A 14210-nucleotide genomic window follows, 5' to 3' on the forward strand; every position below is an offset into this window, starting at 1 on the left:
TATCGATGGGGGGGGGGGGTCCAGGAGATTACCATCATTGAAGTTCAATCTGCTATTGTCAAGTTATAACCTAACAAAGCGCCCGGGCTTGACAAACTTCCAGGGTACCTATTTCGGTCAGAACCGAAAATATGGGCCCCCTATCTCTGTGTCCTGTTTAATTCCAGCTTAATGGGAATGGACACGCCAGATACCTGGCGCGGTGCAGAGATAGTTCCCATCCACAAAAAAGGCTGCCCCCTGTTACCTTCAAACTACAAGCCTATCAGCCTGATAGACATAGCCCAGAAGTTGATGGGACAAATTATTTTGGATAAGTCGAGGAAAAGGAGATCCTGAGTACTCTCCAGGCCGGTTTTAGAACAAATACGTCAACTATCGACCAGATATTCAGACTTCATGTACTTTATTGGAATATTCCAATCCAACCATGTTTAGAGGGGGAAGCACAGGCACTTTACTACCGGTTAGCAGGGGGAATCTGCACAGAGTTCTACAGCCAGGAAAAATAAACAATCCAACAAAAGGTGAAAAATATGGCAGGATAATGTAGAAAAGGCGGATTTCCCGCATGGGCCATAGTTTTTCTTCCTGGGATTGTAACTCTTAGACTGCTGATCACTGCCTTCAACAGTACTGAGGATTCAACCCAATGAGCCATACTGCTTGAGGAAATCTTGGCTAGCCAGCTACAATGCAACAGCGTCCAGCCTCAGATGGCCACAGTGGAAGACAATATACACCAGGAACACGAATCAGCAACCATTGGCTGAACCAGGATGTCCTGGCTATTGGACTTTCTAACTGGTGTAACTAAGTGTCTTTTGGGTACTTCTAGGCTTCATGTTTCTTTAATGGTGGTTTTACTTTCTGCTAAATTTGACTTCGGGGTAATAAACACACCTTGCATCCTCCCTGAAGCCTGGCTTATACTCTGCATAGTGCATTGCAGAAGACTGGGTCGCCTAAGGGAAGAAACTTTACCATTGTAGCAACCCAGGACTACACAGCGCTGGGCCATTAGTCTAGACTCTAATTCGTCCCCACATCAAAGCCCACACAAGAAGTTGCAGCGCCTGCGGCTGTTTGCCTCTTTCTTTCCCACTCCACACTGGCCCTCCGTTGCCCGTGCCTTGCGCTCTTTGAACGTACACACTGCCTGCAGTCACGAAAACACCACGGCATTTATGTCTATTATACTGTACTGCAGATTGTATCAGTGCACTGAGTGTCACGGGCTGGAATGTGAAGAAAAGCCCTCAGCTCAGTAAACTAGACTCAGACGCCTCAAACTTTATTGCAAAAAATAAAAAATAAAAATATATATATATGATAACTCGAAGTCAGATGCGTGGAGTGCAGTTGCTGCCATCAGAGTATACATACAGGCTGCAATAATAGAATTATGTATTCACCCAGCCCTCCTGCCTCCCCCCTCCTCCCCCCCCCCCCCCCCCCCCCCTCGCCGCATCAGACCACCCACAGAGCCGAGGAAACGCTACTGGCTGCGCGCGCCCCGGAGTTCAAAGGTTCACGAGAGAACGAGCCGATTTAATCCGTTATTAGCTGCGCAGCTCATAACCAGATTGGATGGGAGCGGAATAACCCCATAGACCGGCTGCCCGGGAGTCAAGAGTCTGAAAAAAGTAGCAGGGGGTGCAGGGGAGGGAGGGGTGAAAGGAAAGAGAGAGGCGAGGAGGGAGCCCGGAGAGTTGGGTGTGGAGCAGAGTGTCAAACGGCGGCAGTCGCGGCTGGCAGGAGGCAGGGGGCTCAGCAGGGCGGCCGGGGTCTCTCCAGGATGTTTGACAACTCGCAGTACCCGTACAACTGCTTCAACTATGACGGGGAGGACTACCCGACGTGCAGCTCTGACGAGGAGAAGAAGTTCACGCGGCCTGCGTACAGGTATGCGTGACACCTGGGTGGGATGCGCGTGCAGGACGCCACCGAGGTGTGAGGGTGGACGTGCAGGGAAGGTGTAAAGTGAAGTGTGAGGTCAAGGATAGTGTGGCGGGGGAAGAATCAATGTCACTAAAGTGTAAGGACTGCGATTACATATGGGAAAAGGTAACAAGACACTAAGAGTGGGGGCAGGTGTGCAGGGAAAGTGTAGCATTTCACCAAAGTGAGGTTTTCACAGTATGACCGGAAGGGGGGAGCGCATATGTGCGTAGAGTTTAAAGTTTATGATTGCATATGGGTAAGGGCAGCATGTCACCATGATTGGGGCGAGTGTGCAAGCAAAGTGTAGCATATCACTATAACATTTAACCAGAGTGCGAAGTCTAGTAGGATAGTATGTTGGGAAGATATAGCATTTCACCAAAGTGTGAGGTCTTAACAGTATGCCCGGAAGGGTGGCATATGTCACTAACGTTTAAAGACTGTGATTGCATATGGGTAAGGCACCGTGAATGGGGCGAGAGTGCAAGCAAAGCGTAGCTTGCACTACAGCGTTTCACCAAAATGCGAAGTCTGTGGAAGTATGCTGGGAAGATATAGCATTTCACCAAAGTGTCGGAGCTTTGCAAGTATGCAGGGATGAATGCATGTAGGGAAGGGACAGCATATCACCGAGGAGGTGGTTTGGCTTTCAAAGAGAGTGGAACATGTCACCAAACATGTGAGTATTTTGATCGGATGCAGGGAAACGACAGAATTTCACCAACGTGTAAGGGCGTAAAAGTATGTGGGGACAGAGCATTATGTCATCAAGGTCAAAGGGTTGAGCCAGCATGTCCCCAAAAGGCAAAGCATGTGATTGCATGCAGGTAACGTGCAGTGTGCCACCAAAGAGTAGGGCTGCGGTGAAAGTAAAGTATTGCTTAGGATTTCTCCAAGGTGTGAGGTCTGTGGTAGTATGCCCTGAAGCTGGAGTATGTCACTAAAGTGTGAAGAGCAGGCAAGGTGAAGTATGTCACCGAAGAGCGAAGACTGTGCTTATATGCACAACACGGGCAGCAGGACACCAGCAAATGCGAGATATATGTCTGCACATATAGGGAGAAATCCGTGTGTCACCAGGGTGTAAGGGCTAGGCTAAAATTCTGGGAAAGTGTTACAATGTCACCGAGGCTTGAGGGCTATTTTTACACACAGAGGGTAACACATCACAAAGGTGTGAGGGAAACGCTTGTAATATAGATACCAGATCTGAATATCATTGTAAGGGGCGTTCTTACAGTCAGATAAAGGACCGCAAAGTGTGACAGCTCTGACTGCATGCACAGGGAAGAGCAGACGTGCACTGACCTGCACAGGGGTATTTCACCAGGTGGAACGGCAGTGCTCCCTTACAGGTAAGACTTTAGAACATATATTCATTTTGTAAGCGCGGAGGGTCCTGGGTACCACACATAGGATCTGTACATGTAAGGGCAGCCTGCTTCAATTGTGTAAGGGATATGTTCCCGGATAAAGGTCGGCATGTTACCAACTTGTGTCACCAGCAAAGCACAAGAGCTGTGTTTTTCACGTTTGTGTAAAGGCTGTGCTTGTGCAGAGGCAGTGGCCAGCGTGACACTGTCACCATGGTGAGGGAGCTGTCCTTACTACAGGCAGCTGTAAACTTCCATCTTCTGTTCATCTACCCCAGGGCTTTAAATGTGCAGGTGCTGTCCGGTACTGAGCACCTGCACCTCAGCACAGCAGCAATATATTTCATGGGAGAGTACCGGAACTTCTCAGGAGCAGGAAGTTACTCTAAAGCTCAAAGTTTTAGGTTTTTTCCTTCTCTCTGGTTATGTGAAGTCACTTTATCTGTAGAAACGAAACACTGTTTGCTCTTGTCCCAGCATAATAGTATTGCTACAAGAAGAATGCAAATTGCACACATTAATTGTGATTTCTTTAAGTTAAGTAGGTCGGAATTGTGCTTTATTTTGTTTTAATTTTTAAAGTAGGCTACATTATCTGCAATTTTTTTTTTAAATAAATGGACGCCGGGTGGTATTCGCATAACGAGTTTGCATTTATTGTTGTACTAGTTTAGAAGGCTGATGCTTGCAAAGGTGCTTAAAGCTTCATGTTCCTCGCAGTTGTTATATGATTATTAAAAGACAAATGCACTTTTTTTGGTAGAAACCATCGGGCCCAATTTGTGTGCCAGTCTTTCTACCATCCTCTAATTCAATTTCCCTGTCTTGTTTTAGTTACATCGCTTTGATCGCAATGGCCATCCAGCACAGTCCTACGAACAAAGTGACCCTGTCTGCCATCTATGATTTCATAATGAAAACATTCCCCTACTACAGATCAAACCAACGGGCCTGGCAGAACTCCATCAGACACAACCTGTCACTCAACAGCTGTTTTATCAAGGTGAGCACGAGATAATAACCCACCCTTCCCCAACATTCTCAAATGGCTCCTTTTATCTCTGCTTTTCAGTTTTAATACGTATGTTTTTGCTTGACAAAAGCTTGGAGATAACTTAATTTAATTCTATTTGCTTCCTACAACATGCTTTTTATGTAGCGGTGTTTCCATCGCCTATAATGATGACTGTTCCAGCTGGCATTTTAATTTACTCAGCAGAATTTCACATTTGTTTCATTGGTTACTTAGGTGTCTGATTTGGAAACATTTAGCGGGTGTAAATAGCTGGAGTTTAGAGGGACATTAACTTGCAATTCTGTTTCAGACTTTCCCATTGGAATAAATGCAGGAAAAGGAGGGACACATTTGAAAGGAACGGAGTAGAACATGAGATGCCATTTAAAACCTGTGTCAGGTTTCACAAAGTGTGAACTTGGTGGGTTTTGGAAATATTTCGCAAGTGGATTTCCACTCTACAAACACCATACAAATCCACACAACTAAAATGAGGTGTGGGTGCATTTGTAGGATGGTGAGTGGAACACTATACTTTCCAATGTTGCCAACAGGAAGTGGATTTTGGAGTTGATTTTTCACGGTAAATATTGTTTTTACTATGGACAAATGACAAGCAAAAAGAGCACGTGTGCACTAATGCACCTAATCCCCAGGAAACGCGAAGGCATATTTACAAGGGCATTGCGCCCCTTTTGGCGCTATGCCGTGGTCCATATTAAAGGGCAGAGCTAAGCCACTTTGCATGGCTTAACTCCACCTGGTAAATATGGCCCTGTTCGCTGCAGCAAAGCGGTCGAAAACAGTGGGTGCTGCTGTGAACGTTCCCATGTAACACCCATTCCTTTTTTACACTTCTCCAGATTTACAAAGATCTGTAAATCTGAGGCAGCGCCCAAAACTAAACGGAGGCGTTAGACTGGTGCAACAAGGAGAAATACTTTTATTTCTCCACGTTTTTTGTTCTTGCAAAGGAGCAAAACGCCATTAATGATTGTTTTAGCACAGGAAGGTGTGCCTTCCTGCACAAACACAAATTCCTGCAACGGTGCCTGCGCTGCCTCTAGGCAGCTTTTTTTGCGCAAGAGAAAACACAGGGGTGCGCCATATTCTTGTAAATACTGTGCATCAACGCTTTTTTAAATGACACAGCGCGCCACAGCTAAATTGCTTGCAGCGCCACACCATTTCACAGTAAATGTGCCCCTCAATGTTTTCAACAAAGGTCAATCTGTCTTCGGGAGTTGGGGCAAAGACTTAAGCAGAAAACAAACGGAATTCCACATATTTCACACTCTCTTACTTAAGCAAATGTGATCTCTGTCTGTGCTTGACACCTTAAATTCAAATGGTTTCTTTCTCTCATGGTAACATTCTGTGGGCTAACGCCTGATCCTGCCCTCACCTTAATCGTGCAAATTAGCAAGGTGGCTACAGACATCAATCTTTAATAGTCATAAAAATAGACACTGCATCCCATCAGACCACTTGAAGGTGGCAGTATGTGCCATATTGATCTATGCACTCTGTCTGGCTCGTCGCTCCCCCTTCCAATTTCATTCACCCCTTACCCCATGAGTTCGTCAACTTAATTCTCTATCTATCGTAGCTGAGTCCATTTCAACTTGACAGCCTGACTTACAGAACCAACCACCACAACACTCCGTCTCCAGGCATAGTTAAATTACCCTTCATTTCTTGTGGATTAAGAAACCGTAGAAAGATATCTACCCTTCAAATCTTGGTATCCAAATTCAGGATATTTCTGCCATAGCAAAACTATGCTGGGGTAGGTACTAATGCTGTACCCTCCACAACTTGACACAAGCAAGCAACCCACACTTCTCACCTTCAGAAAACCTCTTAAAGCCCAAATCTTCATGCGTTGCTTAAACTAATTCCTCCTGAATGTAATCTTAAATATTGTAGATCAAAGCTGTCCCTTTCATTGCCAACTCCACCTTCACCCTGCTCACCATACTCTACGATTAAATGTTTTATTTTGGAGTGTGTTACTGTATGTAAGAATGTATTCTACACTCTTATATTTCTATTGCCTTTTGTGGCTAGAGATATAACATTCCAGTGAGATCCAGCCATTGGGTCCTTAGGAATGTAAAAAGCGCCATCCGTTGTATTTTCCTACAAACGAGTATGCCCTCAGAATATCGAGGTAGGAATCTCGATGGCACCAAACACCATATGCACAACATCATAAGACACTATTAAGGTGCATAGATGTGGAGTTAAAAATAGCAAATCTTAAATTTTCTCATAGGCACTCGCCTTTCAATATTTTGTCCCTCAATATTCTGTCTACATTATTATAGTATCGTGATCATATAAACCTCGTTATTCCATAGTATAATCTAAAAGGGAATATCTTTAAGGCACGTTGGGTCAATATCTTTTACTATAAGCTTGTCTGGACCTAGTTTATTACAAATGTCCCCTATTTACAAATTATTTTACAGTTTTAATTAAGTCTACTGGATGCCAGGCAGAAACTATAATGTAGTCATCCATTGATTACACCTATTTCAGAAAATGCTAAATAGGTAAAAAGCATGTGATCTACTTGATCATAGTGTACTAGCTTATATGGATGTTGAGTTTAGACTAGTTGGCATACCTACGGAGCTGTTTGACCAGTGGTCATAGAAATTCAACTCTACTAGGTTAATAAAGTCACACCCTTAACAACGTGTATATTCACAAATATTTGCAACAATCTTTTCAACACGTATTTACATAGCTGACCTGCCACTGGAAAGTTCAGGTTGAATTTCCAGTTAAATGTAGGACAGCGATCACTGTTGAGTGTAATACACAACATTGCTGAATGACAGGGAATCATTTAGGGAAAAAGCCATTTAATTGATATATATATCTTAAAAATGAGTGCATTGTCTACAGTGCATACATATACGACTAAAACATGAAGTTTAACAAACTGCAAGAAAGAAAGAAAAAAAAATCCCAGAATCTTCCCTAATGCTCTCCAAGGAGCATTTCCATTTCAAATCATAAATAATACCTTTAAAATTACCTATTCATTGAAGTACCCCATTGTTAAGAGTGCGTATCAACGTGTTTTATCCAGACTCGCGTCTGAAATCTTTTTCGTTCGTGAAACAGACTCGAAATGGAACCCGTTATGCTCTAGTTGTACGGAACTCCGCCGAGAGATTCGATCTACATAAACAGGATTGGTCATTGCGCCGGCTGCGCTTGGAGGATGTTGTCAACGCCGCACATCTGAATACTAAGTTCAACTCTTAAGAATCCTCAAAGGTGGCAACTATTAAATATTTTCGATTCCTTGATTTTTTTTTTTTGAAACTAGACCTCGTGGCTTTTCCCTGAATAGTTTTTGGTCCTGAGTAGAATCCCAAGAATAAAGGAATTTGAAACGCGTAGACCACAGATTTTGCCAAACAGTGAATTTGTAAATTAGATTTGTTTGTGTTATGCCCAATCATTGTAAATATTCCATTGGCTGTTTAGCAGTGTAAATATTGTATAGGGTGTACATAAGAGAAAGATTGTTCTTTTAAAGCCAACCACAGTTTTGTTTGGCATTTTAGGTGCTTCGTAGGTGATATATTCGTCTCCCCTATGTTGTTCTGCACCAAGTAGGCTGAGTGTGTTTGATGTGCTTTTGAGAGAGTGTGTTGTGTTAGATTGAATGAGTCTTGGAATGTTCGTGAATGTAGTCACTAGTCCCTGTGTCTAAATGTATTCACATTTCATGGTTGTTCACCACATGTAGTTAAGTGTTCCCCGTAGGAGTTAGTCATTGAAAAACATTTGTGCTACTGAAATAAAAGCTATTAATGAGCTTTTGGGTGTATTGTCTTGTGGTCTATGCACATGTGGTTAAATGAATACTAAATAATAGATCAGTACTGGCAACTTGTTGTTGTGTAGTTTAAAGGGCTCAGCCTTACTGATACAGAGCCATACCCTTTATTGTTAACAGTTCTTAGAAAACAGGCAGAAATGTTTTACTTAATGACTCCCACGCACATACGACAGTTCCTTACAGCATAGTAAGTAACACAGCTAGCAAAGGAAAAGCTAGTATATACCTCCAACAGGAATACCTTAAAACAGATCAAGGCACGTTTTATTTAGTCATACGTTTTTCTCATTTAATAGATAAGACCCCTAACTGTTTTTGTGTGGAATATGGATATATGTTTCAAAAGTGTTTTCAAAGATTTGGATTTTCACACTTAGTTCTGCAAACGTTACAAAGTTAAAGTTTCTCATAAAAATAGTACAAACGCAGGAACACTTAGTGATATGTGGAATATGTGTGCACATTCACAAGTTTAGCTTGTGAATGTGCAGTATAGGACTGACAACATTAACTGAAAGGACCTTTGACAACAGAAAACGTTGTTTTTATTTTAGAATGTAAAAGAATGTTGGGAAGACACAGTGTATTAGAGTTTATTTGGACCAGACTTGCTAGAGCTTGCCGGTGCTCTATGCATGATCAGATTTACATTAACCACCTCCCTCTTCTTTGGTAACAAAATGAAGTGGAAAGACTAAAGATTGTAATCCCATGTTCAAAGTTGTAATAGCCAAACAGAATTCACAAAGGTTTGCTCAGGTACACCTGGCTCCAGCATCACCTGATTTGTTCTAGTACAAACCCTTTTGAGTGCGTGTTTTAAAGACAGCTGATGTATATCTGAGATGCTCACAAATTTTTCCAAATGTTCTCAGACAAATCCTTTTAAGTGCTATGTGTTTCTTCCCACTGTTGAGTGCTATGTTTTTGAGATGTGTCTGATAAGAGAATCTGCTATGAGTATGACTTTTCAAGTTCTATCCGTGCAGTTTGCACATTTCAGCACCACTCCTTAAGGCAGTATGTTCAATTGACAACATTGAACCAGTAGAGAGGGATTTGATGAGAATATAACTAAGTGTGTGAGAGTGAATGAGTGAGTGAGCATGTACAATTCATTCAGTTAGTCAAGCAGCTGGGATATTCATACACCACCCACTGAGAGAGAGAGAAACTCTGTTTATTTAGACCGTGGTCTTTAAACAATGAGATCGAAATGCATCATATCAATATCAAAACCATACAAAATTTATAAAATCAGGCTGCTACTCTCCATGCCGCTTTCTATATGTTATACAAAATTTAAAAAGAAAAGGCATTCTATGGGTAGCACAGACATAAAAACGGAATTGGTGTCAAAGACTTCAAATTGTAAACCTTTGGCAGTTGCAAATTGTACTGCTTAAATTTCACTTACTGTCTGTGCTGTCACTGCCTGTCAGTTCTCTGTTAGTACCGTTTCCTACTGATGGGTCTACATAGAGAGGGCCTAATTATGATCTTGGCGGATGGAATACTCCATCACAAACAGAACAGGTATCCCGGCTTACAGCCGTTTTACAAGTTCCATTGGATATAATGGAACTTGTAATACGTCAACCGGATATTCATCACTTTTGTGGGGAGTATCCTGCCCAGCAAGATCGTAATCATGTCCTGAATGTTAAATGAAAGTGTAAAAACATTAAAAAAAATGTATGTATATAGCCTGCCAGCAAAGAATGGGCCTTTCTTTTAACTTCACATATTTTTGAAAAGGTTCTTCGGGTGGGGGGTGTCAGTTAGGGCAGGCGGGTTGTAGCACACTCTTCAAATGTTCTGTGGATGAAGGGGGTGGGTGGGGTGATCATGCAATTCCATAGAGTGTTTCAGCATCCTATGTTTGCAGGTAAATCAAAGGTCTTGCATGATGTATATAAGAACTTTCAAATTAAGCAGTCTGGCCATAACCGCCACAAATGTGTGCATAGTTTGCATAATGTTCTGCAAAGTATAGCCTTAAGCTCTTTACCTACAAGACGCTTAATGAAAAAAAGTAGTTTTGAACTTGTTTTGTGTGTTTACACCAATGTGGTTCTAAACTGGAGACAGATGTTGTGCTGCTGCATCTGTATTTCATACACACACTGAACTGCTTTTAAATGAATGCAGGTTCCCAGGACAGAAGGAAATGAGAAGGGAAAAGGAAACTACTGGACCTTTGCACCAGGATGTGAATCGATGCTGGATCTGTTTGAAAATGGGAATTACAGGAGGAGACGAAGAAGGAGAAACATCAAGCGAGGACAGAAAGTACGTACACCTGGTCAAAAAGATGGACTGCCATCTCCTGCATTTACAGTTATGGACTCTTGCTTGCACGATGTGTCCTCTAATGAAAACCAACCCGAACCAGCACATAGACACCTGGAGCCAAATGAGTACATTCCAAGAGAGATCTCCAGCACACTGACTCAAAGAAACCCTGGACTTGGAAAAACTGACTCAGAAATTAAATTTAGCATTGATTATATCCTCTCAGCTCCAGACCCAATGCCTTTGGCCAGATCTCCATATGGCATTCCAGACAAGTATAATCTGGTGGACCAACAGCAAATGCATTTCCAATTCTGGACAATATGAAGTTCTCTCTTTGTTACAACTACTGAAGATATAAAGCTTGAAGTATTGGAGTGCATTCTATCAGCCTTCTTGTGTTATAGCAGGCCACGGAATTGCTCCCTCACAGACTTAGTGATAAAATCTAATATATAGCTTTCAAAGTTCAAGAACAATCTGCTTTTTTGGGTCTTCCTATTTCTTCGTTTTCTTTCTCCCCTGCATAGCTATAACAAACATAGAATAAATTGATATATAAAATAATCCTTGACTATAGTTCAGTTTGCAGATGGTTGTACCCTCCGCTGCGTTTTCGCAACCTGTTATAAATTACATGAGCAGAATGCAAGTAAAATAGATTGCATTACATTGTTTTTGCATAACTTTTGCGTTAGTTAGTATTCATTCATAGCCATACCTCAATAAGCGCTGCAAACAATCTGTAGTCTTCTTTGAGCTTCCTTCATGATAAATGACTCAAACAAGGATGGAAGAGTAACACTCAGAAATAAGCTAAGAAATAGACAGAAACATGACATATGTAACACTAGACTATTTATTCTCAGTCTCTGGTTCAGTGCATGCACTGAACCTATTGCATATGAGAGACTCATGGGCTTGAATGGGGTATGTGCACTATACTGTTGAGTGACAGAAGTATTATTATAAGAGAGTTCATTTTACCCGCAAAGAAATATTAGCCCTTGGGTTGTTGTCCATAGGTATGAAAGAAGACCTATCGGAAGTAGCTTTGAAAGAAAGTGCACACTTGTCACCTCGCAATAGCTAAAGCACTGTGGTATTTAGGCACTTTTTGTCTGTGTTGGTTTTTGTCAGCCCTCTCTCAATTTTATTTTCTCTCTTTTTCAGTGTCGCCCTGTGTCTGCTTCTACCACTACCTGTCTCTGTTTTCTCTTAAGTCATTGCAATCGAGTTTGCGTGGTAGACGGAGTGTGATCAAAGATCCCATTCCACACAGAAAACACGTGGCAAGCACCACCAAGTGAAGTTTCTGCTATCTCTGAAATTATATGGCTCCCTTTATTGTCTTTGTGTGTCTTCAAACCCCTAGTTGAGAAATAATAATACTGTGGAATGCTTTGCTATCAACAAATAGATATTAATACCGATAGCCAATCCTGTAAAGTGTCCACTAAACAAAGTTTGAAGTGAGTCCTGATGCCACCTTCTAAGGAAGGGGATATTTGTTAAGATACCGTTGGTGTTCAGCTTAATTCTTTCTTCCTTTTCAATATGTGCTGCATGTCAATTTCAAATAGGTACCCCCAATAGAAGGTACCCAGCCACTACAGCACCTCAATATAAATCTCTGTTAGCCTAACTTAACATAAAAATATTTTTAGATACAAAATTTACAGTCTAAAACAGTCTAAAAAACAATTAAAAATGTACTTGTCACACTACACAAGAGAAGTCAGTGATTCAACTATTTTACTTTATTAAAAAAATCGACCCTAGCTCTTCTTGTGGTAGAATAACCAATTAGGAACAATTATTTTTCTTAAATTAACCTTGATTTTGGACATCATTTAAATGAAAGATTAAAGGAAAAATATGATATTCCATGCAATAAAAATGTCATTTAGTGGCATTGCTTCTGTGTCTGAGAACAGTAAGATTAATTTCTCAAAGCCTTGCTCTTTGGGTAATTCGAGTTTAGCAGGAAGAGGTTAACCAGAAAGGTTGATTTAGAATTATTTATGCAATGTGTTTCAGTGTTAATATTGAGAATTGTATAATGACAAACACATATCTCCAACAGCGGTTAACAAAATAACATTTAAAAGATATTTGTTTATTTCTTCTCAAGTGGTTTCCTATCAGATTCAAGATTCTATATTTAATTTGCCAGTTTATAGAAACTGAGATGTTCATGATGATTAAATGTAGTTCGTATCAGCTGAAGGGTGACTTGAATTTTTATACAAGAAGGTTTCACATGATTTTAAGTTATATAGCAAGGGTATTAATTTTTAAGAGAATATTATATATTTTTGTATTTTATGTTGGAACAGTTAACATCGTCACTAGCACTTGTAAAAATTGTTAAATGCACGATATACATCATTGTTGTTTGGGGAATACGGCCGTACACTGTCTGCAACATCATTAAAATGAACAGTTTTTCCCTACATCGTGTAGTATGTTTATTCTAGGTGTAATACAACGTATTGCCTTTTTGTGGTTTGTTTTCCTTTCTGCTTTAAAACCGTAACATGCATTTGTTTTTAGCTTCAGTACCACAAGCAGAAATCTCGAATATCTGGAATTTTTCAAAGGTGACATTGCAAAAGTAGTTGAAGAAAAATAACTGAGTAAATGTTTCTTTTCCAGCCAGAACGGTGGGTACCATACCATATGAATAGCTATAACTGAACAAAGAAGCCTAGGCTAGGTATTTACGGGCAAATCTAAAAGGCAGGCAGGTGCATTAAAGGTATAGTTTTCTTTGTCTATATGCTAATTCAGAAGCATTTATATTTTTATAGCGGTTGCTGTATGTTATGTTTCTTTAACCTCTGTTTTATGTATTTACCTTTGAGGTACAAACCTGCTGCAATCGGACATCACTGTAATCTGAGTCTGGGGGTCCGACAACACAATAAATACATTTTCTTTGCTCACATCTTGCATACATGCATTCAGCGAATGCCAACACTATAATTCTGAATGGTTTCAACTAAGACAAACCGTCTCTCTGATTTCTGAACAGTTTTTAAGAGAACTTTCATCTCACAGGTGGCAAGCCTAAATAAAAACCAGATCTGTTTGATATTATGGTAATTTACTGCGGTGTTTCACTAACTACAGAAGAAAAACAAGATGTTCCTTGCTGAAAAAGATGAACCCCCATCTTGTTATCGATCCTTGATTCTGAAGTGACAACTCTTGATTCGGTGCTAAGAAAGTGTGTCTGGTAAGTGAATGATTACGGCATGTTTCATTTTTACTTTTTCTCTTTTTAATGACCACTTTTTTGAAAATATTGGCTTTGGCTGCCTTGGAAATGCACGATCAAAGAAGCATACAAGACGCCAGCAAGACGATAGAAAGGATTTGTGAGTGCAAAATATAGGGGCATATTAGCGAGGGCGATATCGCCACTTTAGCGGGACTTTTTCCCGCTAAAGCGGCAATATTTTTATCGCCATATTAGCAAGCTTCCGCTAACAGCAGTTAGCGACAGTTTATAGGCGATAGCTACAAGTTTGGGGCCCGCTTTGCATGTCAGCGATATTTATCGCTAATGACATGCAAAGAGGGCGTACCCAACCTGTTAGCGACTAGCAGTCGCTAGCCCAGCTATCGCCTATTAGCAAGGCAGGCAAAGCGAATGAAAAATTTGCGCTAAGCGCGAATATCGCCAGAATCTAATGCCTGCTCAGACCATGAC

The 14210-nt window shown here is 41.1% G+C and overlaps 1 protein-coding gene across 1 annotated transcript; it reads left to right on the forward strand.

Annotated features, from left to right (window-relative positions):
• The first annotated feature begins 1726 nt into the window (after positions 1-1726).
• FOXL3 (forkhead box L3) lies at positions 1727-13434 on the forward strand. The gene is made up of 3 exons (XM_086949018.1): positions 1727-1905; positions 4152-4320; positions 10349-13434. Exons 1-3 carry the CDS (start codon positions 1799-1801, stop codon positions 10817-10819), a joined length of 747 nt encoding a protein of 248 aa, XP_086805144.1. The 5' UTR covers positions 1727-1798; the 3' UTR covers positions 10820-13434.
• Positions 13435-14210: the final 776 nt, after the last annotated feature.

This window comes from Lissotriton vulgaris, unplaced genomic scaffold (assembly GCF_964263255.1).
Source record: "Lissotriton vulgaris unplaced genomic scaffold, aLisVul1.2 SCAFFOLD_1040, whole genome shotgun sequence".
NCBI classification, from domain to species: domain Eukaryota; kingdom Metazoa; phylum Chordata; class Amphibia; order Caudata; family Salamandridae; genus Lissotriton; species Lissotriton vulgaris.

Bases quoted from the DNA above. Each gene is read 5' to 3' on its own strand.
- FOXL3 (XM_086949018.1), top strand. From the start codon at position 1,799: ATGTTTGACAACTCGCAGTACCCGTACAACTGCTTCAACTATGACGGG. The intron at 1,906-4,151 runs GTATGCGTGACA...GTCTTGTTTTAG, and splicing joins TTCACGCGGCCTGCGTACAG to TTACATCGCTTTGATCGCAA. The intron at 4,321-10,348 runs GTGAGCACGAGA...AAATGAATGCAG, and splicing joins TCAACAGCTGTTTTATCAAG to GTTCCCAGGACAGAAGGAAA.